Genomic DNA, 21,947 nt, shown 5'->3' with positions numbered 1-21,947 from the left:
CAATCCTTATGCTTTTTACTTTTTTCTCTTTATAAAGGTGCTAAGTGTAATGTGCGTTCTTGCAGATGTGCATTTATACATACATGCATATGCATGCATGTTTCATTTATATATACCTAGGGTTTTTTAGGTATAGAAACAGTACATTTCTCAGAAACATTATAAGCCTACTTCTTCTCCTTTGGCATTGATGGTTTTTTTTAATGTACCTGGGGGGGGGAAGGTTATTTTCAATAAAAGATTAGGAACCAGTTGCGATGAATGCTTTCATCTTGATTAAAGTTGCATTATGTTCCAAAAGCGAGCTTGCACTTTTAATTATCTTACTTCTTTCACCGTGTCCACTCTTATGTTTGTTTTCTGCGCCTTCCTGGGGGAGAAAAAGGAGAACACAAGAAATGTTATATTATTTTTATATTTGGTACAAGACAAGTAATCTTTCTCCTCTTGTGTGCTGAGTGACTTCTGGCAAGCAGCCTTGCACATACCAAAGAGATCCCTACAAACATTCTCTGAGCTTTTAGAGCCAGTTTCTTTGAGAGACAGTTTGGTGTAATGGTTAAGTGTACAGACTCTAATCTGGGAGAACCAGGTTTGATTCCTCCCTCCTCCACATGCACCTGTTGATGAAGAAGAAGATGATATTGGATTTATGTCCCACCCTCCACTCCAAAGAGTCTCAGAGCGGCTCACAATCTCCTGATGTGACCTTGGGTCATTAACAAGTTCTCTCAGAGCTGTTCTGCTCAAAAGCAGTTATTTGAGAGTCCTCTCAGCCCCACCTACTTCACAGGTTGTCTATTGTGGGGAGGGAAAGGGAAAGGAGATTATAAGCCGCTCTGGACTCAAGGGAAGACTTTGGGTGTCCCTGCCTTGCTCACTGGAGTCATACAGACAGAGCTTGGGGACTTGGGAACAATGGGCTGCAGGAGCCAAATCTTTGCAGCCCTGGACCAATAATAAGTTCCCACAGGTTTGAATGACCCAATTACATGCTTGTGCGGGAATCCAGAGATGTATATAAGTTGGCCCTGTGGCCCCAGTACTCAGCCTTGTCATGTAGCCTTATACTATACTACTCATAATAAAGAGCTGGTTATCGCTGGTCCTGAGACTCCTCAATGTGTAGAACCCACTATACAATAGCCTATGAGAAAGGGGGAGATGACCACCCTCTCAGGTAACTGTGTGTGAAGTATGGAAGAACCTCCTGTTATTGAAAATGTTCTCTCACTGAATGGCTGGCACGGTGGCAGTGCACCTGATGGAATGCCTTCAACATACCAAAGTGCACAGAGAAAGGGAGTGATTGTATTTTTTACTATTATTGCTATAAACAGAAACTTGTCTGACTAGAGTTCCCCAGTGTGATGCCAATGGTTGTATTTTTTACTATTATTGCTATAAACAGAAACTTGTCTGACTAGAGTTCCCCAGTGTGATGCCAATGGGCACCATGGTGCCTGCCAGTACCTCCCCTGGTGCCCACCCCGCTGTTCACAAAGTAGGCAGGGCATTTGTAAGGCAGGGCTCATTATTTGCTGCAATCTTCCATGGCTGTAATACCAGCCCCAGCCACTGGAAGACCACAAGAACTAGTAAGCACCTTGCGTTGTGGTCTCATTCTTCTCTCCCTCCCTCCGGCTTTCCTTCATTTCTTTAGCCCCCTTCTTTTGCAGAACAAAGATGGAGGTATTATGTTTGGCTCTATCTCCTATGGCAGCCATTTTCATGGTAGTCCACCCCCCTTTCAAAATTTCAAAGGTGCCCATGAACTCCAAAATGTTGGGGACCCCCGGCTTACACAAGAAGTTTTTGTACTTGCAAAAACACTAAATGCTGGTTAAAAAAATCAGCTCTTATGCCAACTAGAGTACTGAAAATATAAAAGAAGTGTCTGCTTCACTTACCCCATAACTTTTTTGTTAGCAGCCACCCAAGGAAGTAGAACATTAGCACTATACAGTAGGCAATGGAAAAAAATACTATTTTCCCAGATATGTCGAGAACTTCCAATACTGGATATGCCCAAATCCCAGATGCATAGTGTACCCAAATGATCCTAAAAACAAAGACAGATAAATATTACTATAGGACATAATGGACCATAAAAAGTGAAGATTCACAGCTACTGTGTTGAAACCAAAGGTCATCTTCCACTTACAGAAGTTACTTCTTTTGAATCCAGCAGCACTTTTAAGACCAGCAAAAGTTTATTCAAGGTATGAGCTTTAACCCAAGCAGGGATTTTTGCAGATTTTCTTTCCCACTGCAGACCACCACCTTGCCCTCCCTGCTGTTTCTGAAGGTTTCCTGCAGGACCAGCATTTTGGGAAACTTAGTGGGCTGCAGTAGGAAGTACAAAAGTTCAGTTCCATTAGCAGAGCTTCACTGTAAGTACTATTCAGCATTTATTCCTGAAACCACATGTAGAAGAAGAATTGCAGATTTATACCCCATCCTTCTCTCTGAATCAGAGACTCAGAGCAGCTCACAATCTCTTTTATCTTCCTCCCCCACAACAGATGCCCTGTGAGATGGGTGGGGCTGAGAGGGCTCTCACAGCAGCTGCCCTTTCAAGGACAACCTCTGCCAGAGCTATGGCTGACCCAAGGCCATTCCAGCAGGTCCAAGTGGAGGAGTGGGGAATCAAACCTGGTTCTCCCAGATAAGAGTCCGCACACTTAACCACTACACCAAACTGGCTCTCTATACCAAGTCAAGGGTGAGATAACTGACTCTTTCTGAGGCACACTCAGCCCTAACCTGGATGGCTCAGACTAGCCCAATCTCATCAGATCTTGGAAGTGAAGCAGGACTACTCTGGTTAGTACTTGGATGGGAGACCACCCAGGAAGTCCAGGGTTGCTGTGTAGATGCAGGTACACTACCTCTGAATGTTTAAAGCACACTTGGCATTGCCCTTGTTCATTATTTTTGTATTTTCATGTGTGAGTGTGCGTGAGAGAGTGCACCTAGAATTCATGGAGACCTCCGGTGACTGACCCCTACTGGGGGTCTGGAGGATATTCAAAAAAGTTGCTGGATAAAGCCTATCCCTGCCTCCAACTCTGGTATTCAAAGGTCTTCCATCCAAGTCCTTGTCAGAGTTGACCCTGCTTAGCTTGCGAGATATGATGAAATTGGGCTTGCCTGGGCTATCCAGACCAGGGCACCCTTGTTCATTTTTGTGACAAGAAAGATACTGCTTTGTTTGTCTACTCAGGCTGGCAGCTGCTCTCCAAGGTTTCAGGCATAGATCTTTCATATCAGATACTGCCAGATCTTTTAACTGGAAATACCAGGGACTGAACTTGGGACTTTCTGCATGCCAAGCAGATGCTCAACCATGGAGCCACAGCCCCTCCCTTCCCCTTCAACCAGGGAAAAAAGAGCTCCAGCCCTTCCTGTGCCATTTTCCCAGGAAAAAAGGCTTTTGTGGGTGTTACCTGTCCTGTTGCAGGACTGTACATGCCATGAAATGGGGCAAAATATGCCCTCTGCAGACTGTTTCAGCTCAAGAAACAATAATTTATCAGAAAAGCTTTATTAACAAAACAGGAGGAAGATTAAAAGCAAAAAGAGAATGCACAAATAAGATGATTATATATTTTTCTGTGCCCTTCAGCAGATATGGTAATTAAGGCCTGATGAACATTAAGCAAGCTTGGGACAGGTGAGGCCACATTTACTGGAATCAAAATGTTACTTGAATAGAATGCATTAATTGTTTACTTGGAAATACAGTTTAAGGCTAAACTCTCTGTAAATTATAGTAAGCTGGTTTAGAGAAAAAATATTACTGAAGTTGCTTTGATATAACATGTACAATTATTTAACTACTTTTAAAATCATTCAGCTAATGGAACAACCACATTTGAGCAGAATTAATAAACAAATGTTTTCTATTTCATTCGGCAAAAGACTGCCTACCTACCAGCAGAGGTATGAAACTGTGAAGATGGTAAGTCCAAGAACTCCCATTCTTTTACGAACATATTTATGCGGGGATATGACAAGCTCTATGAAAAGCAGGGGCAGGATGGTAGTATGCTAAAATTAAAAACACACACAAATGTAGGAATTGGAATGGCACACAACAACAAAATTACATTGATTGTTCATTATATTGGTTTCAGCAGCTGTACATATTTTTCTATATTTGTTCTATGGTTTTCACCAGAAATCCACATTAATTGGACTTTGCTTCCATCCCTGAACATATATATGAAGCTGCCTTATACTGAATCAGACCCTCGGTCAATCAAAGTCAGTATTGTCTACTCAGACTGGCAGTGGCTCTCCAGGGTCTCAAGCTGAGGTTTTTCACACCTATTTGCCTGGACCCTTTTTTGGAGATGCCGGGGATTGAACCTGGGACCTTCTGCTTCCCAAGCAGATGCTCTACCACTGAGCCACCGTCCCTCCCCTGCTACTTAAGTGTCTATCTATGTGAGGTGATAGTTATTTACAAAGATACCCACATGGACAACATCATAGGAAGAAATGTGCAAAACTTCACATTGTGAAAACTCTATGGGGAAATCCCCCCCACCTTTTTATCCCAATGATAAATATTTACACTACAATCCCGAACTGTATGAGTTACACCCTGTTAAGCCTACTGACCTGAACAGAAAGGTCTAACTCTGCTTAAGACTGCACTGCTAGAATAGTAGAATAGCCGCCCTGAGCCCGCTTCGGTGGGGTAGGGCGGGATATAAATCGAATGAAATAATAAATAAAAAATAAATAAAATAGTAGTTCTGTCCTAGAACACCAGTACAAACCACTATAGTATTCACACAGCATCTGGACAATGTGTGGGGCTGCAATCGGTATATGTCTTTCTAGCTTCTTGGCAAAGCAAATATTAGGATATGGTTCTCTGCTTGAGACAAAGACCAGCTCAATCTGACTGGTTGGCTTCTCAGCAAAACTGGCCATTTGGTAGTGGTTCATAGTTATTTCTCCTGAAAACCCTCACTGGCAAAACCTCCCCCCCCCACAAAAAAAAAACCCTAAACCAATGAGGTGTAGAGTGGTACAGAGATGTTGGGCTGGGAAGACCTAGATTCAAATCCCTGCTTGCCATAAAACTTACTGACTTCCTTGGGCCGCTTGCTATCTCTCAGTCTAAAGTAAAGGAAGGAAAGCAGTGCAGGACAATACAGTGAGGTGTGTCCACTGTTCCCAGCAATGGTTGTCTCAGCAGCCCCTAAAAGGGATCTCAAGGTTGGGGGAGCACAATGCATATCTGTACACAAAATGCTTGTTATTCCCCCCAAAGTTCTTGTTTTTTTCTGTACCCATAACTTCCCTATCAAAATAATAGGCATTTTGTTATTAGACAAAATATGCCTGAACCCCTACTTTCTTTCCTCCACTGTTTGCAGTTCTGACCCTTATATAACTTCCCAGGATTCCTACAATGTCCCATAAATGCAACAGAGAAAAGTAAACAAGAGCCGTATAACAGATCATGGACGATGAAGTATCCAAAAATTAAGCTTCCACAAAACCTATTTTACTGTACATATTATGACTACCAATATCAAAAGCAAGGCTTTGGGAATGAGACAATATATACTCACCATGGAATGATTAAGCCACGTTGGATTAACATCATCCAGTTCTCTAGGGTACACTAGTTCTCGATCATATGCATAGAGACCCCAGAAAGCAACAGCTACAAACTAAAGCAAGAACATTTCTTAATTTTTTTCTTAAGTATTTTCCTTAATTCTTATATAAAAAAGCCCATTCACAATATTTACTTATTTATTTTATGGATTTAAAATATATTTTTAGCAAATGTCTCTATTAAAGAGGCTCATGGGAACTTAATAATTAGTGAAATGAATAGCAATGACTAAAATATATACAGCTAAATGACATCAAAACAAAATCTATATCTACAATCAGCTAAGCTTCATAACAAATAGCATCCAAATTCAGCAATTAGCAATTAAATAAGAGTCGCAAGGTTCTTATACACACTAAATTGTATGTGCCCGGTTGATTGTTCCGATCTTCTTGTTATTAATGCTCTTTTGTACAGAGCCTGAAACAGGATTTTAACTCATACATAATACACAGAAACACAGCCCCTCTCTGAAGCTATGGGGGAAAGGCCCTGTCCTTTTAATAGAAGCTTAAAGTGATATTATTCACTGGATAATGTTAGGATACAGGAAGCTGCTTTATCTGGGATTAGACCATGAGTCCACCACATGCAGTACTGTCTACTCAAGATTAGCAGCAGCTCTCCAAGGTCTCAGGATGAGGTCTTTCACATCACCTACTACATAAACCTTTCAACTGGAGATGCTGGGGATTAAGCCCGTTAGGAGAGGGCGGGATATAAATTTGAAAAAATAAAAAATAAACAAACAAACCTTTTTGAAGCCACCGTACCTTCCCTATCCCCTTCCCTGCTAACTTTTTATTATTCTCTTCAATAGTTTCTGTTATCTCAAAAAACAAAACAGAAAAAAACCTTTATAATTTATAATCTTTTTATAATCTTCGGCTGCCTTATTTCTGCTTTGGTTTCTCGTCATTATAGTCTTCATTGTTCTAAAATTAATTTGCTTGTCCAGCCTCCTGTTTCTTATGAGGCAAGGCTGTGGCTGAGCATCTGTTTTAAATGTAGACAACCATGGTTCAATCCCAGGCGTCCCAGCTAAAAGGATCAGGTGATGTGAACAACCTGCACCTGAGAACCGCTGCCAGCAGACAACAAGTTTATATTTGTTAGTTTCTTGTACTGAACTCAGTCTCACTTATATCTGTTTTGCTTTACTGTACCTGTAGAATTTTCTTTCCTCTAACATTCACTAGAGTATTCTCTTCCCTTTGGCTAGCGCTTCTCCTTTTTGGGGCTACCTATCATTTTCCTCTCGCTTTCCTGATATGATTCTTTCTGTTCAGTTACTGATACACTTCTTTGTCTTTCTTCATCTAGGACTGACATAACATTTCCCTATCCTGTTCCCTCACCCCATTTCTTTTCTACAGTTTATTAGATAGTAAGCCCTTGTATGGGGATTTATGTGGATATCATTTCAGGGGCTTGGTACATATTAAACATGAAGGGAATAGTTTTGATGATGATGTATAATATAATAACTTAATAAATATAATTAAATATAATCTGAATTTATAAAAACAATGGTAGAAAAGGGGGTAGGGGTGTCAAGAGCCTTGCCATGATATATGGTTTGAGATACAACTGCGTATTCTGAGCATGATGTGAAACCTAGTACTGTTTTACTGCTTTGCTTGACGTTATCTTTGTAACATATTATAGAAGACACTCTGCCGACTTCAAGGCCGTTGCTAAAGCAAGTCTGATAACCACCTGCATTCCCAGGAGATTGGGAGGAAGGGAGCTACTCTCCCGCCAAAGATCCCCGCCAAGCTTTCCCACTTTTAATTGAATATGTAACGGTTTTACAGTACCTATATATTGGAGCCATATTGCCTAGAGTCTTTAGTCTTAGCAAAGCCATGCTTTGTCTTCAGGTCTGTCAGTAATAAACTTAACCCTTTCAAATGATTGGTGTGAGACTGCCGGAGTCTTCACAAGGGGAAGGAAGGCAGCATGGTATAGCCTGATCTCAGAAGCTAAACAGGGTCAGTACTTGGAAGACCACCAAGAGACAACCAAGAAAGCCTCTGCAAAGGCAGGCCATGGCAAACCACCTCTGCTTCTCACTTGCCTTGAAAGCCCCTTGCTGGAGTTGCCATAAGTCAGCTGTGGCTTGACAGAACTTTGCAGACATAGAAAAGAGGTGGTGGTATTAGCACCATTATTAGCACTGTTATCGGCAGAGCATCTGTTTTAAATGTAGACAACCATAGTTCAATCCATGGCATCTCAATTAATATATGAAATATTAATGCAGAATGAAAAGTGTAGGGAAAAAAAGGGAAAATTAATTATGAAAGTTCTTTGGCTAAGGTATGGAAATTATTGGCTTTACAGTGTTTAAGTAATAAAAACATTATTTTGCAATGGCATATTGAATGGCACTGGGCTTAGGGGAGTGGAAATAAGGAATGGCATGCCACATCATACTGTTAAAAGCAATGGATGCATCTCCTGGAGGAAATCATGATGGTTGGGGACAAAGGGTGATGATCGGTAAGCAGTCCTCCCTGAGTCATCCACTAGAGCATGGTGTGCTGCAGGAAGCTATTCTCTCGCCAATGATGTTTAACATCTATATGCGCCCACTTGCTCAGATTGCCAGAGGTTTTGGGCTGGGTTGTCACCAATAAGCAGATGACACCCAGCTCTATCTGTTGATGGATGGCCACCCAGTCTCCACCCCAGACCATCTAACCAGGGTGTTGGAAGCAGTGGCTGGTTGGTTGCAGCGGAGCTGGCTGAAGCTCAATTCAGCCAAGACAGAGATCCTGTATATGAGTCGTGGGGGGCTAAGATTGGGCATCCGGCTCCCCACCCTAGGTGGCGCATCTCTTGTGCCAGCTCAGAAGGTGAGGAGTCTGGGTGTGATACTGGACGCCTCCCTCTCTATGGAGGCCCAGATAACAGTTGTTGCATGATCTGCCTTTTACCATCTTCGGCAGGCCAAGCAACTAGCGCCCTATCTGGCCCCCCCAGGACAGTGATCCATGCAACAGTCACTTCCAGGTTGGATTACTGCAACTCGCTCTATGCAGGCTTGCCCTGCGGCTGACCTGGAAACTCCAACTGGTACAGAATGCGGCAGAATGATTCCTGACCAAATTGCCTGTATGGGCGAGCAGTTGGCTGATGCTGCGCAGTTTGCTTCAAAGTTTTAGTACTGACATTTAAAGCCTTACGCAGCCTGGGACCGACATACCTGCGGGACATACCTCTCCCCATACGAGCCTCGGAGGTCATTAAGATGAGCAAATCAACATCTTTTGACCATCCCTGGTCCATGGGATGTCTGGCTTGCCTCGACTAGGGCCAGGGCTTTCTCGGCCCTGGTCCCAGCCTAGTAAAACCAGCTTCCTTTAGACGTTCGGGCCCTGCAGGGCCTGTAAGACGGAGCTGTTCCGCCAGGCCTATGGCAGAGGCAGGTGGACGTCCTTACCTTATTATACCATCAAATTGGCCTCCTTGCACTGTTACGTAAGTCGGGCCAATACAGCTGCTATTTTTGACACCAAAGCTGATGTGTCCACACCATTCCATGCCGCACTGAAATCAACATTAAGTTAAATGTCTCAACCTGTTTAAATTTTAGTTTAAATTTCAATCTGTTTTTAATCGTTTGATTCTGTTTTATTGATGGCTTGATTGTTTTATTGTGTTGGAACCCGCCCTGAGCCCATCATGGGGTAGGGCGGGCTATAAATCGACAGAAATTTAAAAATGTAGTACTGTGGAAATGATTCTGTCACAATGGAAGCTCTTGAGAAATTGTCATTAGAATTGTGCATACAAAATTGATAATTATTATGCTGTTTTGATCTGAAAAACCCCAAATAATTTTGAAAGCCAAATAGATGAAAATTATTCCGCTTATATTAGCTCTTTGGAACAGGGATCTTTTCCCTTTTTATATGCCAAATTGTAGTAATTTGCTCAAGCTCCTAGGAAACGGAAAAATAAATGCAAAAGTGGTATTTTGTGCCTCTGCATGTAGAATTTCTTATTCACCATTGTTTCATTTGGACATTCTAGACCAGGGGTGTTGAACTCTTGTTATGAGAGCCAGATTTGACATAAATGAGACCCTGTCAGATCAGATCATGTGTGTCATAAAATGTAATGCCAGGTAGCACAGATATAAGCTTTATCAAGGGCACAGACAAACACAATTAATTCCCTAACAGCTAGCTTTTGTACATAAATTGCTTCATATGCTGGTCAAGAACATGTGATGGTACCATGGAACAGACTGAGGGCTATGTATTTATCTACAAAACTGTAGTCTTCCTTAGAAAAATAATTGCAGCTCCTATGAGGCAGTGCAGGAGCAGAGAGGCAGCCATGTATAGTGGTCAGTAGAAGCCCACTATGTGGTAAGTCTAAGTTCAAAATCCCCAATCAATCAAAGGAAAATGTGAAAGAAAAATCAAAAGGAAATGTGCTGGGTAAACTTGGTCTGAACACACACTGTCAGCCTAATCTTGGCTTGTTGTTATTCCTCTTCTAAATAGTTCACGTGCTTTCCTGCTGAGAAAGACTGGATCATGAAGCCCCCCGGCATAATAAACCAACAAAACTCTCTTTCTCTGTAGGAAGGCAAAAAGCTCATACCTTTAATAAAATGTTGTTGATCTTTAACGTATCTTTCCCATGCAATCGATTGAGTAAACTAGGCAAAGGAAACTCTTCCTCTTTCCCTCCCTCCCTAGGATATGAGGAGAGGCAGGAGCCTCAGCCAACAGAAGGAAGAGAGGCTTGGCTCAGTAGCTCTGCAACCCAGGCTCTTTCAATCACACAGCAGAGCTACAAAGCTAAGCTCCTCCATTGGCTGAGACTCCTCCTTCTCCCATTGGGAAGTGGGAGGGGGGAAGAAGGAAATAGCAAAAGACTGCTTTGCTCAGCTGCCTCATCACAGGGGAGAAATAAAAAATGGCGATCGAAGGAAGCAGACGATGGCCAGTTGCTGGCAAGCTTGATTGGAGCCTTGTGGGGGATGGATCAGCCTGTGGGCTAGACGTTTGACAACCCTGTACTAGACCCTTTACACTGAGTAATTATTAGAAAAATGAATATAGTAACTACTTACTAAACCAACAGGAAAAACTAATGATGCAAAGATGAAATCTCTCACAGGCACCAATAAAGATGATACTTTCCTCTCATGGGAAGGGATGAGGCAGAGTCCTACAGAATCAATGATGACGCACAACGAAAACAGTATGGTCTGCAAAACCTGTACAATTTACAAAGAAGACATATAATTATAGACTTTTGAGTACAACTGCACCATCATTACCTGTTTATTCCTTTACAAAGATAAGAATTTGAAACTGAATACTACTGAAAACACTCCATCTTCACATAACTTTGTCAAATACAAGTGAAGGTTGTTCCAGAATGGTGTAGTGGCTGTGAAGCCGTGAGCCAGGAAGCTCCTGATTCAAATTCCCAAGCCATCCATCCATTAGGCTTTCAGTCCTCCCAACCCCTCTCTACTGGAAATAATAAAACTGCATAAAAATACAAACAGTAGTAATTGATGAAACAACATATGTGGAGGTCTTTGACCATCCCCAAGTGCTATACAGATGCAAAGTATTATCAGAATGAAAGTGATTGATTTTTAGCATTATGACTTATTTTCATGCTATAGTTCATTTTCTGATGCCACCCAGGACTAGACTCTATATTACACATTTATTTTAGTTGCTGTAACTCTGTTCTGACCATAGGCTTTTGACTTTGCGTGAAAGCAATATATTACTGTCTGCTTCACAGTACAGATGAGCAGTCTGAAATAAAAACACTCTTGGGGTAATGCTGGACTTTGCGGCATCAGTTCATCCACTGCCAAAGGATTTTGGAGGTGGAGGCTATATAATCTGACATTTTCATGTCTTTTATTTGTTGTACTACATCACTAGCTTTCATTTTATTTAGTTTTTAAACTCTCTCTCTCTCCTGCCTCTGCAGAATGGAAATATGCTGTCAGCTTACAAACAAAACCCACCATTTTTAAGAAGCCTTTAAAGCAAGGCTAGTAAGTCTAGCAAGTCATTGGGTGTTTTTACACTCAGTTTGTTCCAGAGTTTTAGAGTCTTCAAATCGCCTGCCACTGTTTATTTTATTTTATTTATATCCCCACCGGGGAAGGCTCAGGGCGGCTCACAACATAAAAATCCACAATAGTGAAATATACAAGCTATAAAATAATACATTCAATAAAATTATACATTCAGAATTAAAATCAGCATTAAATGACATTTGGTGCTAAGATCTAGGTATTATTCCATTTTCCAGTGTGATGGCATTCCATCTGTGCTGTAGGCACCACGTTAGTTAAAGCTTTAACGAACTCTTAACTGTTTCGCTTTAATTATTTTCCTTTTACATTCAAGCATTTCAATTTGGGGGGAGGGGTATCTCTGATCAGAGGGCAGCCAGAATACCTGTGCTTAGTTAAATGTTTACGATTGCTTGGAAATCGTGTCAACACTGCAAAAACAATACAAATTTAAATCACTACATGAGGCAAGCAATGATATGTAAAAATTTCAAATGGTGTCAGTTGTCATGCAAATTATTGCATCTTGTGGTGGCTTTTGGAGGAGTCTTTTAAAACGCAGCAAAACTTTTACAATACAAGTTTGCAACGCCCGTAGGGAAAAGACCAGACCAAAACTAGTCTAGAGAAAAACGCTTTTGTGGCATTGTCGAAACCCATCTCACTGAAACAAATGTCAATGCCTCGAGAAACAATGATGCAAAACAATTATGGGAACGCTATGTAATGTAAAAGGTGAGTTTACAATGCAGAGATAGTCACAAACTGCATTGCAATTCTTTACGGTAAACACATTTTGACAGGAAATTTAGCATGGCAGGGTTAAGGAGATCCAGATCCGAACCCCAGCTCTGCCACAGATGCTTACTGGGTAACTATAAAAAAGGTAAAGGTAGTCCCCTGTGCAAGCACCAGTCGTTTCTGACTCTGAGGTGACGTTGCATCACAACATTTTCATGGCAGACTTTTGTACAGGGTGGTTTGCCATTGCCTTCCCCAGTCTTTTACACTTTCCCCCCAGCAAGCTTTGTACTCATTTTACCAACCTCGGAAGGATGGAAGGCTGAGTCAACCTTGAGCCGGCTGCCTGAACCAGGTTCTGCCAGGATCGAACTCAGGTCATGAGCAGAGACTGGACTGCGATACTGCAGCTTCCAATAACATGGAAGGGGGAAATTGTCTTGCCCCTTTAACTGAGACGTTTGATATGAGAAACTGGGTAGGTAAAGTTTTTCAGGGCACGGAGCTAAACACAATCCCATTAAGCCTGTTAACGGCGCGTTTTCCTCCAGACTTGTTGGCCTCTTTAGATAGGTAGCTTCGCTTGTTTATAGCAACATAAGGAGGAAGGACAAAAATATTATTATTATTAGCAAAATGTAAAGGCTTTTTGGAATAGCATCTTAAAAATTACCAATGATATTACTGGGGATGTTATGCCTACACAACTGAGTTGATTTTATTAAACTTTTGGGGGAAAACAAAAATGAATAAATTGCGTAAGAATCTTGTTGAGATTTTGCTGCTGGGGGCTAAAAACTGTGTTAGCACAAAGCTGGAAGAAAAATATAATTATTAAAGAACTAGGAAGGAGCAACCTCCCCTGTTGCAAAACACACAGAGAAAAACACTCAGCGGGACGGGGGGACCTCGACGCTATTTACCTCAGGCGATGCACCTGCCTTCGCCCCGCCCTCCGCCCCTCTCATTGGCTCCCGTCCCGCGGGCCATGAGGAAGGATTCCTTTTGCGCAGGCGCGCTCTTCCCCCCTCCCCCGCCTCATCGACCGTTAGCTTTCACGGTCACCACCTGGTTAAGGAAGGTCAGATGTTTCCAGGAGCCCCCATAGGTGTATTCTCTTTCCCTGCGGGCGGACTGGGGCAGCCCAACGTTGTGGGCGAGGGCGAAGATGGCCCACAGGCAGCAGAGGAAGTGTAGAACCGTCACGGTCCTCTGGCACTGTAGCCCCAAAGCCATTTTGGGGCTGACGCAGAGCGGTGCCGGCGAAGGAATAGGGAGGTGGGAAGCGGCCGGGGCGGCAAGCGCGGGTGATGAGCACCGCGCAGGCGCCGTTGGATCGCCTGGCCGCTTACCCGACCTCCGCCATCTTGGCTGTGTTCGCGCGACTCGACGACGGAGCCTCTTGGGCTCGCGCGACGCCTTTGCACCTCATAGAGGGCCGTGAGGGACCGTACCATGTCAGCTTAGAGGGGAGGGTTTGGGGGAAAATAAAAGGTAGAAGGGAACTGGTAAAAGACTTTCCGCAAGGAAGTCTTAGCATCGGAAAGAGGCAACAGTCGCTCTTCCCTGGCTTTTCATCCGGAAAGGTGCTGGTTCTGGGCTACTCCCTCCGCCAGGTGGGAATGATACTTGTCAGGCGGGGGGAAGGGCTGGCTCGAGTAATGTTGGTTGCCCACTACCAATGTTCCCTCTAAGCTGCAGAATCTTGTGAGCAAAAATTCTACTTTGTGAGCTGCCTTGTGACCAACTAGCATTAAAGTTGTGAGCTACTGCATAAATTAGTGTGCTCTGGGTTATCCTTCCTGAGCTAAGGCAAAAATGTGTGAGCTGGAGGCTAAAAATCTGTGAGCTAAATCACGCTAACTGAGCTTAGAGGGAACACTGCCCACCACCCCCACCAGAAGAAGAAGATATTGGATTTATATCCCGCCCTGCACTCCAAAGAGTCTCAGAGCGGCTCACAATCTCCTTTACCTTCCTCCCCCACAACAGACACCCTGTGAGGTGGGTGGGGCTGGAGAGCTGCCCTTTCAAGGACAACTTCTGCCAGAGCTATGGCTGACCCAAGGCCATTCCAGCAGGTGCAAGTGGAGGAGTGGGGAATCAAACCCGGTTTTCCCAGATAAGAGTCCGCTCACTTAACCACTACACCAAACTGGCTTCAAGCAGTGGAGGAATCCTGTTGATTGCTGGATAATCTTGGTGCTTGGAGCGGGGAGACAGTGGGGTGGATTTCTGGACTTCTGATGCTACTGGTGGACCTCCTGATGTCTCCTGGGATTTGGCCACTGTGTGACATGGTGTTGGACTAGATCAGGAGTGTTAAACATGCGACCCAGGGGCTGAATCAGGCCCCTGAGCAACTGGATGTTGTCTGCTTCCTTCTCCCTCTCTCTTGCTTCTTTCTGCATCACAGCTTGCTTTGCCAGGCTCTCTCAATTGCACAGCAGAGCTACTGAGCCAAGCCTCTTTTCCTTCTATTGGTTGAGGCTCCTCCCCCTCCTGGTCCCCTGGGGAAGGAAGGAAAGAGCCAGAGCTTCCTTTGACCAACTCCCTGGATCCTTGGGAGAGACAAAGAAAGCACCTTAAAGACGTGTGCTAATGTTTTAATCATGTTTTAAGTTTAATTTTTTTTTAAATTGTGTTTGTGTCCTTTATACAGTTTATATATCTGCTATCTGGCATTACATTTTATGACACACATGGCCCGGCCTGACAAGGTCTCATTTATGTCAGATTCAGCCCTCATTAAAAATTAGTTTGACACCCCTGGACTGTCTTTCAGTATGTAAGATTAGTTTGACACCCCTGGACTGTATTTCTGTCCTCTGTATGCAAAGAGAGTCAAGAAGTGGGGTACCTTTGCTCTGTATTTTATGTTAGTTATAGTCTGCGTTTCTCGCTGAGACTCAAAGCTGGTTACATCATATAAGTCAATATGGACAGCCGACAGCAGGGCACAGAGGCTGATGCCACCTCCTGATGTTTGGTTACAGATGTACATAAGCTGTGATTTAGAATGATTATAGATGAAGATTAGTTAAACTGCAAAATGGTGGCTTGCAGCTTTCATTACCCCTCTGCACAATGTGATTTTGGTCTGTTAACACCATGGATAGAAAGGTAAGGTGATCTTGATCCATAAAAAGGTCTTTGTTACTTACAAGTAGGGGAAAAAAATAGGCAGGCATGGTAACAATTTCAAACAAAAGATACACCTCAAGACTTGTTGACATGCTGCACTGGATCTTGCACCCCATGATTCTGAAACCACAGAGATGAGCGCTTTGCACAATAACATGAGTCAGTTCTTGCTTCTTATGAATCCCTGTACTTTAAGCATCTTAAGATGGCTTGTTTGACTGACATTTGCCTACTTCAAATGATTCATGTATTACAGGGTAATGTGGGCTTTGGATTTTGTTCACTAGATATGAGAAAACTAAAACTTTGCTCTTTTCCTCTAGAGCCTTGTTATCCAGCCATTCATTCTCCTTGCCTTACCTACACATAGTTGGAAAAAAGTACAAGAGGGATGTAGCAAAGTACAAATGCTGTTAATGTGGCATGGATCAGTGTACTAAGACTTTATCTGCTTCTAACAATAAGCATTAATCATATTAGAGTATAGCATTCACTTTTCCGTGTATCTGCTTGTTTGTTTCGCTTTCCAAAAGGGCTGTCACAAATGGATAGCATAATTGAGTTCTTGCTTTTGAAACAGAAAAACCACGCAGTAGAGGGTACTAAGAGCCAGTACAGAATAGATTTCCCCGGTGATCAGTAGCACCTTTTGTGAAGTTCTTGGTGCTCCTCTGTAGTGATGAGTAATAAATTTTCATTAATGTTAAACCTGCCCTTGCCCTAAACTCCAGAAAAGTGAATGTTCCTGAGATTTTTTCCAGACTCTAATTATTATAATTGTTCCCTGAATTCAAAATTACTTCCAGAAGAACTGCAACATTACGATCAAAGTTCATTATTTTTTGCAACATTTTAAATGACTTGGAGGACTGTTGATAAAAGAATTTAAGATTACAGTGACAGTTTTACACAGGTGTAGTTACAATGTTATCAATGGAACTAGTAAGTGTAATCACTGCTGAGAAGTGCCCAGCATAGCCTTAGGGGACTTTACTTGAATATTTCCACCTTGAATGCTAAAGGTGTCAGTAAAGCACGCTGCTGCGTTCTGCACCAGCTGCAACTTCTGAGTCAGGAGCAAGTTCAGTAGCTCCAACAGTGGGTATATTTTACATCCCTGCTGCCTGGTACTTTTAACTGGAGATGCTGGGGATTGAACCTGGGACCTTTTGTGTGCCAAGCAAATACTCTTCCACTGAGCCACAGCTCTTTCCTCATCCAGGGGACTTAGCTGAAGGTCTTCTTTGCTGCTGCCCACTAACTTTGCAGCACTTTTTCTTGCTTAACTGCTTCACTGCAGGACTTCCAGAGACAGAGACAACAGATCTATTGCGGTAGCCCTTTGAGAAAACTGAGATCTTATTACAGGGATTTATGTGTTGCTGTTTCTTAATGCTGACATTACTGGTTTTAACTGTTTATTAGATTTTAGCATTTTTTTAAAAAAAATGCTGACCATTGGTTATTCCTGGACAGGTGGCATATAAATCAACTAACATAAATGTTCTCATGGATGTGAGGGTGATCTGGTTGCGACATCTGTCACCCCATTGATTGCCAGGATTGATTCAGGCAATTTGGCTGGCTAGGCTGGTGTCCCCTACCTCCCTCACCACTCCATGTGCGTCCATCCCAAAGCTACACATTCAAATAGGAGAGGACACCAAATGAGAAGGGAGCACTCACTGGATGCTAGGAAAGACAGAAGGCAAGAAAGACAGGAAGACCCTGATGCTAGGAAAGACAGAAGGCAAAAGAAGATGATGGTAAAAGATGCGATGGCTGGACAGCGTTACTGATATAACCAACATGAATTTGAACGGACTTTGGAGGATGGTGGAAGACAGGAGGACCTGGTGTGACTTGGTCCATGGGGTTGTAAAGAGTCGGACTCAACTGTGACTGAACAACAACAACCATTCCTTGGTCAAGGGTATACAATAGCTGTGCTCCCCTGCTAGAACCCCCAAACAAGCTCAAGAAATGTTTTTGTTTACATCCCTTATTTTTTTTTGCAGGCAAAAATGGACCACCATGAGGGACAGGAATGCACCAGGTGAGTAGTATACATTTGGCTCAAGCATCCTTCCTCCCCTGGTACACCCCTGCTTGACCCAGTGTGACCTCTGGGCTGGCAGTGATCTCCCTGCATCCACTGGTGACAAGGTCACACCAGCACCACAGCATCGCCACTGCAATCCTTTTCTGCTAGCTTAGAAGAAGACGACATTGGATTTATATTCTGCCCTCCACTCTGAATCTCAGAGTGGCTCACAAACTCCTTTATCTTCCTTTCCCACAACAGACACCCTGTGAGGTAAGTGGACAGAGAGGACTCTCACAGCAGCTGCCCTTTCAAGGACAACCTCTGCCAGAGCTATGGCTGACCCAAGCGCATTCCAGCAGGTGCAAGTGGAGGAGTGGGGAATCAAACCAGATAAGAGTCCACACACTTAACTACTACGCCAAACTTGCTCTCCTCTCTTTTGAAGACTGCTGTCATATCCCCATGATCCAAAGAAATATGAATAACTCACTACTAAACTATTGTTCTGCTTTAACCTTCTTGAGAATGGTAGAGCCAGTTTGGTGTAGTGGTTGTATGTGGACTCTAATGTGCCACGCAAGCATCCTTTCTGGTGTTATGCAGGCTGGTGCGCACAGAGCCATAATAGTTCGTGCTGTTGTAGTGAAGGACATCAGGTCTTACTTTTTCCCATGTTCATGCTGAGGGACAAAATACAAAGCTATGTGCTCTTGTAAGTACAGCAATCCTAGCTCCACTCAGTAGCTGTAACTGGAGGACTGGGTCACTCCATCAATTGCATTTTAAAGAAAATGGGTTAAGATGGCCAGGTTGGCTTTAAACTGACACCCAAGGGAAATGGGAAAGAGAAGAATTTAATTATGTGACACAGTTATTTGTCAACAAAAGCCGTCTGGCTTGTTTCCAGTGGATTATGCAAAAAGCTCTTCCTCAAAGAGGTGACTGATCTAAAAGAAAGGGCTGCTACTTCCTTTTAGTGGTTTAAACCCCAAAGAGTTTTTTGCACAATACAAGAGTACATGAGTACTTCATGTCGGATGGTAAACAAACAGCCGAGCAAAATAAGATGACAAATTAATAACGTGATACTGAGACATACTTTGTCGATTCCTCCGTTATTTTTATTTTTTATTACAGCATTTCGTAGTAGGAGTTGACTTCAGATGTGACTGATGCTTTTGATGGGACCGACAGATTGTTGAGAGGTTTGCTTTAGTCTTAAATGCACCTAACTAACACGGGGGAAACCCTCCTTTTTTACATTACAGGTTCAGGCCAAAATGTGCAAGAGATAGACAATTAAGATCAGCCAATTGCTGTTCACACCAGAAAGTTGCTCTGTTGTTTTACAGCAGTGAAACCCAATTGGTTGAGGGGCGTGGTTAAAGCTTTTTCTGTGGTGTTCACTGTATAACAAGGAGAGAGGGGCCGTGGCTCAGTGGTTGGTAGAGCATCTATTTGGCATGCAGAATCTCCCAGGTTGTGCTCAGTATCTCCTGTTCAAAAGATCAGCTAAGACAGGGGTGTCAAACTCACAGCCTGAGGGCTGAATCAGGCCCCCGGGGGGCTCCTAGCAGGCCCCGAAGCAACTGACTGTCATCTGCTTCCTTCTCCCTCTCTCTTGCTTCCTTCTGTATCACAGCTTGCTTTGCAAGGCTTGCTCAATTGCACAGAGCTACAGAGCAAAGCCTCTATTTTCTCCATTGGCTGAGGCTTCTCCCTTGGGGAGGAAGGGGGGAAGGAAAGCTTGTTTTTCCAGACTTTCTCAACCACACAGCAGAGCTACAGAGCCAAGCCTCTCTTCCTTCTATTGGCTGAGGCTCCTCCCCCACCAGTCCCTTAGGGAAGGAAGGAAAGAGCCAAAGCTTCCTTTGCCCAGTTCCCTGTATTGCATGGGAACAACATTAACGGCAAGAAACCAAGGGTCTGTTTCAGCATCAGGCAGCTTTGTGTGTTCACATACGGGAGCTAATCCGGTGCTCCACCTCCAACAGTAGCCTGATGGATGATGCTTGGAGACCCAGCAACAGGTCATGTGACTTAACTGCACTACATTATATTAACCCCGTACAGGCACCCCTCTCCCCTGGTGGCAGCTTTCCAGTGTCTCACACACTGAAAGGCCTTTCCCAGCACATTGTACTTGGAGATGCTAGGGATGAATCTTGGACATTTTATATACAAAAGAGAAGCTCTACCACAGAGTTATGTGCCGTGATGAAAACTGGTCCCCCTGCTGTCCATTATAAATAGCACAAAAATATGGGCAAAAAGCCCATTGTGCAAAGGGAGAGAACGTTTTATTTTAAATTGTTTCCAATCCCTGCATGTTTTGTGTTAGCTTCACCGAGGAACCTAGTGCTCTTATCTCTTTGTGCTTTTCTCTCAAAGTGAAGTCCTTTGTTCCTGTTTTGGTTTCTCACAAATGATCACAGGTATATTGCCTCTTGAGCGTTTAGCTATTAATATCATATTATGAATTTGTTCTGCATAAATTTGTCCAGTCATCTATTAAAAAAGATGCCTAAGCTCCTGATCATCACTATACAGTGAAGCAATGAATGTCAGGAGTTAATTATACATGTTGTTTGAAGAATTCTCAACCTCTTTTTTTTTTTGTTCCCAAGCCTTCCCTCCCCATCGTTTGGTTGACACCAGTAACTCATTCTTAGCATACCATGTCTAATTTTATAAACCTTTGTCATGTTCTTCCAAGTTTCAAGACCAAAAGGTCTTCACTTCTGGAGCCATTATCCACAGGAAAACTGGCATTATTTCCTGGCACACTTTCCCCCCCTTTAAATGTATTTGGCTTGTAAAGTGTGAAAGAGTTTAGTGGTGCTTTAACAAGGCACAGCTGGGCAGCACATGGAGGAGTACCACGCAAGCATCCTTTCTGGTGTTATTCTGCAGGCTAGTGCGCACAGAGCCATAATAGTTTGTGCTGTTGTAGTGAAGGACATCAGGTCTTACTTTTTCCCATGTTCCTGCTGAGGGACAAAATGCAAAGCTTTTGAATTTTCCAGGTCCTTTCAGAAGTTGCTTTACTTCATGGTAAATGCATTTCTGTCCCTCTCTCTATACGTGCCCTATCAGATGTTAAAATATAGGGCAGCTTCCTTAGCTTAGGAAGTTACAGATCTCTACAGAGTTGCCATTACCTCGAAGCTTCTTTCATGAATAGCCAAGACGTGTGCAGGAAATGTATTTGTTTTCCATTCACATTTCCCTTTAAACCTTTTATTCATTTTCTTTATATCACATGTTCCATTTTTAGATTGGTCATTTCTTTTCAGGGTGTTGGATCCTACCAGCTTTCAGCTGGGCCTGGAGTTGGACTATACCATCTGTGGAAATGCTTCGCAGACCTATTACACTGATGGAAGAGCCTCATACATCAACAGGAGGCTCCTGATTCAGGCTTGGAGGAAAAAAATGTCCTGCCCCTCTATTAGAGGCTTGATGTGTAGAAATGGGTGGTTGAAGCTGTGGTGGAATGGGCCTGCTCCAGCATGCATGCAGGCCCTGTTCCACCCTGCCTTCCAAGGATTTTCCCATACCAGGAGAGGCTTTCTCTCAGGTAATCAATGCTCCCTTTAAGCTGTGGAGTTTTGTAAGCAAAAAATTTTGCTTTGTGAGCTACTTGCATTAAAGTTGTGAGCTACTGCATAAATTAGTTTGCTTTGGGGCCATTTTTCCTGAGCTAAGATAAAAATTTATGAGTCAGAGGCTAAAAAACTGAGTTAGCTCACACTAACTCAGTTTAGAGGGAACTCTATTGGTAATCTGCTGTCACCACCTGACCTTTGTAGGAATCGCCCTCTCAGAGGATCAGGCCCAGGCCCATAGCTATAGTGGGGCCGGGGCGGGGGGAGCCCATCCTTTCAAACACCCCTTCAACTGTATGGCCCCTTCCATTGAAGGGCCCCCAATCTGTCCCCTTTGCTCATCGCCACTTTGAACAAGTATTTAGCATTGCTGGTAATCTTTTTGCTTTCTTCTCTCCCCTTCCCTAACATAGCGTGCAGAGAAAGGCCGGGGGGGGGGGGGGCGATTAGCTTATTGAACTCAAGGCAGTTTACAGTGCCAAGAGTCCAGGGCCACCAAACTGGGTGCCCCCCCCCACCTCCCCAAACAACAAAACCTGCTATGGGCCCTACCAAATATGAAATCCTGGCTACGGACCTGATCAGGACTCTGAACTTCCCTTCCAAGTTCTGAGGCCTTGCCTCTGCATCTTCCACTGCCCAGTTCCTGGTCACCATGGGGACAGTTTCTTGCTATGTGCGCTGCTGGAA

At 43.4% G+C, this 21,947-nt stretch overlaps 2 protein-coding genes across 3 annotated transcripts; one reads left to right on the top strand and one right to left on the bottom strand.

Moving 5' to 3' along the window:
* Positions 1 to 203: 203 nt before the first annotated feature.
* LOC132567547 (androgen-induced gene 1 protein-like) lies at positions 204 to 13,700 on the bottom strand. Its single transcript, XM_060233227.1, has 6 exons — positions 13,527 to 13,700; positions 10,740 to 10,886; positions 5,595 to 5,696; positions 3,938 to 4,053; positions 1,911 to 2,062; positions 204 to 370 (listed from the first exon to the last, which is right to left on the bottom strand). The coding sequence occupies exons 1-6, from the start codon at positions 13,692 to 13,694 to the stop codon at positions 348 to 350; spliced, it is 708 nt and encodes a 235-aa protein (XP_060089210.1). The 5' UTR covers positions 13,695 to 13,700; the 3' UTR covers positions 204 to 347.
* Positions 13,494 to 21,322, top strand: LOC132567548 (uncharacterized). 2 transcript variants are annotated; one of them, XM_060233228.1, is made up of 3 exons: positions 13,494 to 14,074; positions 17,621 to 17,658; positions 20,946 to 21,322. In XM_060233228.1, exons 1-3 carry the CDS (start codon positions 13,769 to 13,771, stop codon positions 21,247 to 21,249), a joined length of 648 nt encoding a protein of 215 aa, XP_060089211.1. In that variant the 5' UTR covers positions 13,494 to 13,768; the 3' UTR covers positions 21,250 to 21,322. The 2 variants fall into 2 exon arrangements, 1 of the variants encoding a protein (XP_060089211.1); XR_009555093.1 differs by lacking the exon at positions 13,494 to 14,074 and adding an exon at positions 18,787 to 18,854.
* Positions 21,323 to 21,947: the final 625 nt, after the last annotated feature.

This window comes from Heteronotia binoei, chromosome 2 (assembly GCF_032191835.1).
Source record: "Heteronotia binoei isolate CCM8104 ecotype False Entrance Well chromosome 2, APGP_CSIRO_Hbin_v1, whole genome shotgun sequence".
NCBI classification, from domain to species: domain Eukaryota; kingdom Metazoa; phylum Chordata; class Lepidosauria; order Squamata; family Gekkonidae; genus Heteronotia; species Heteronotia binoei.
This window is presented reverse-complemented; position numbering and strand designations above follow the sequence as displayed.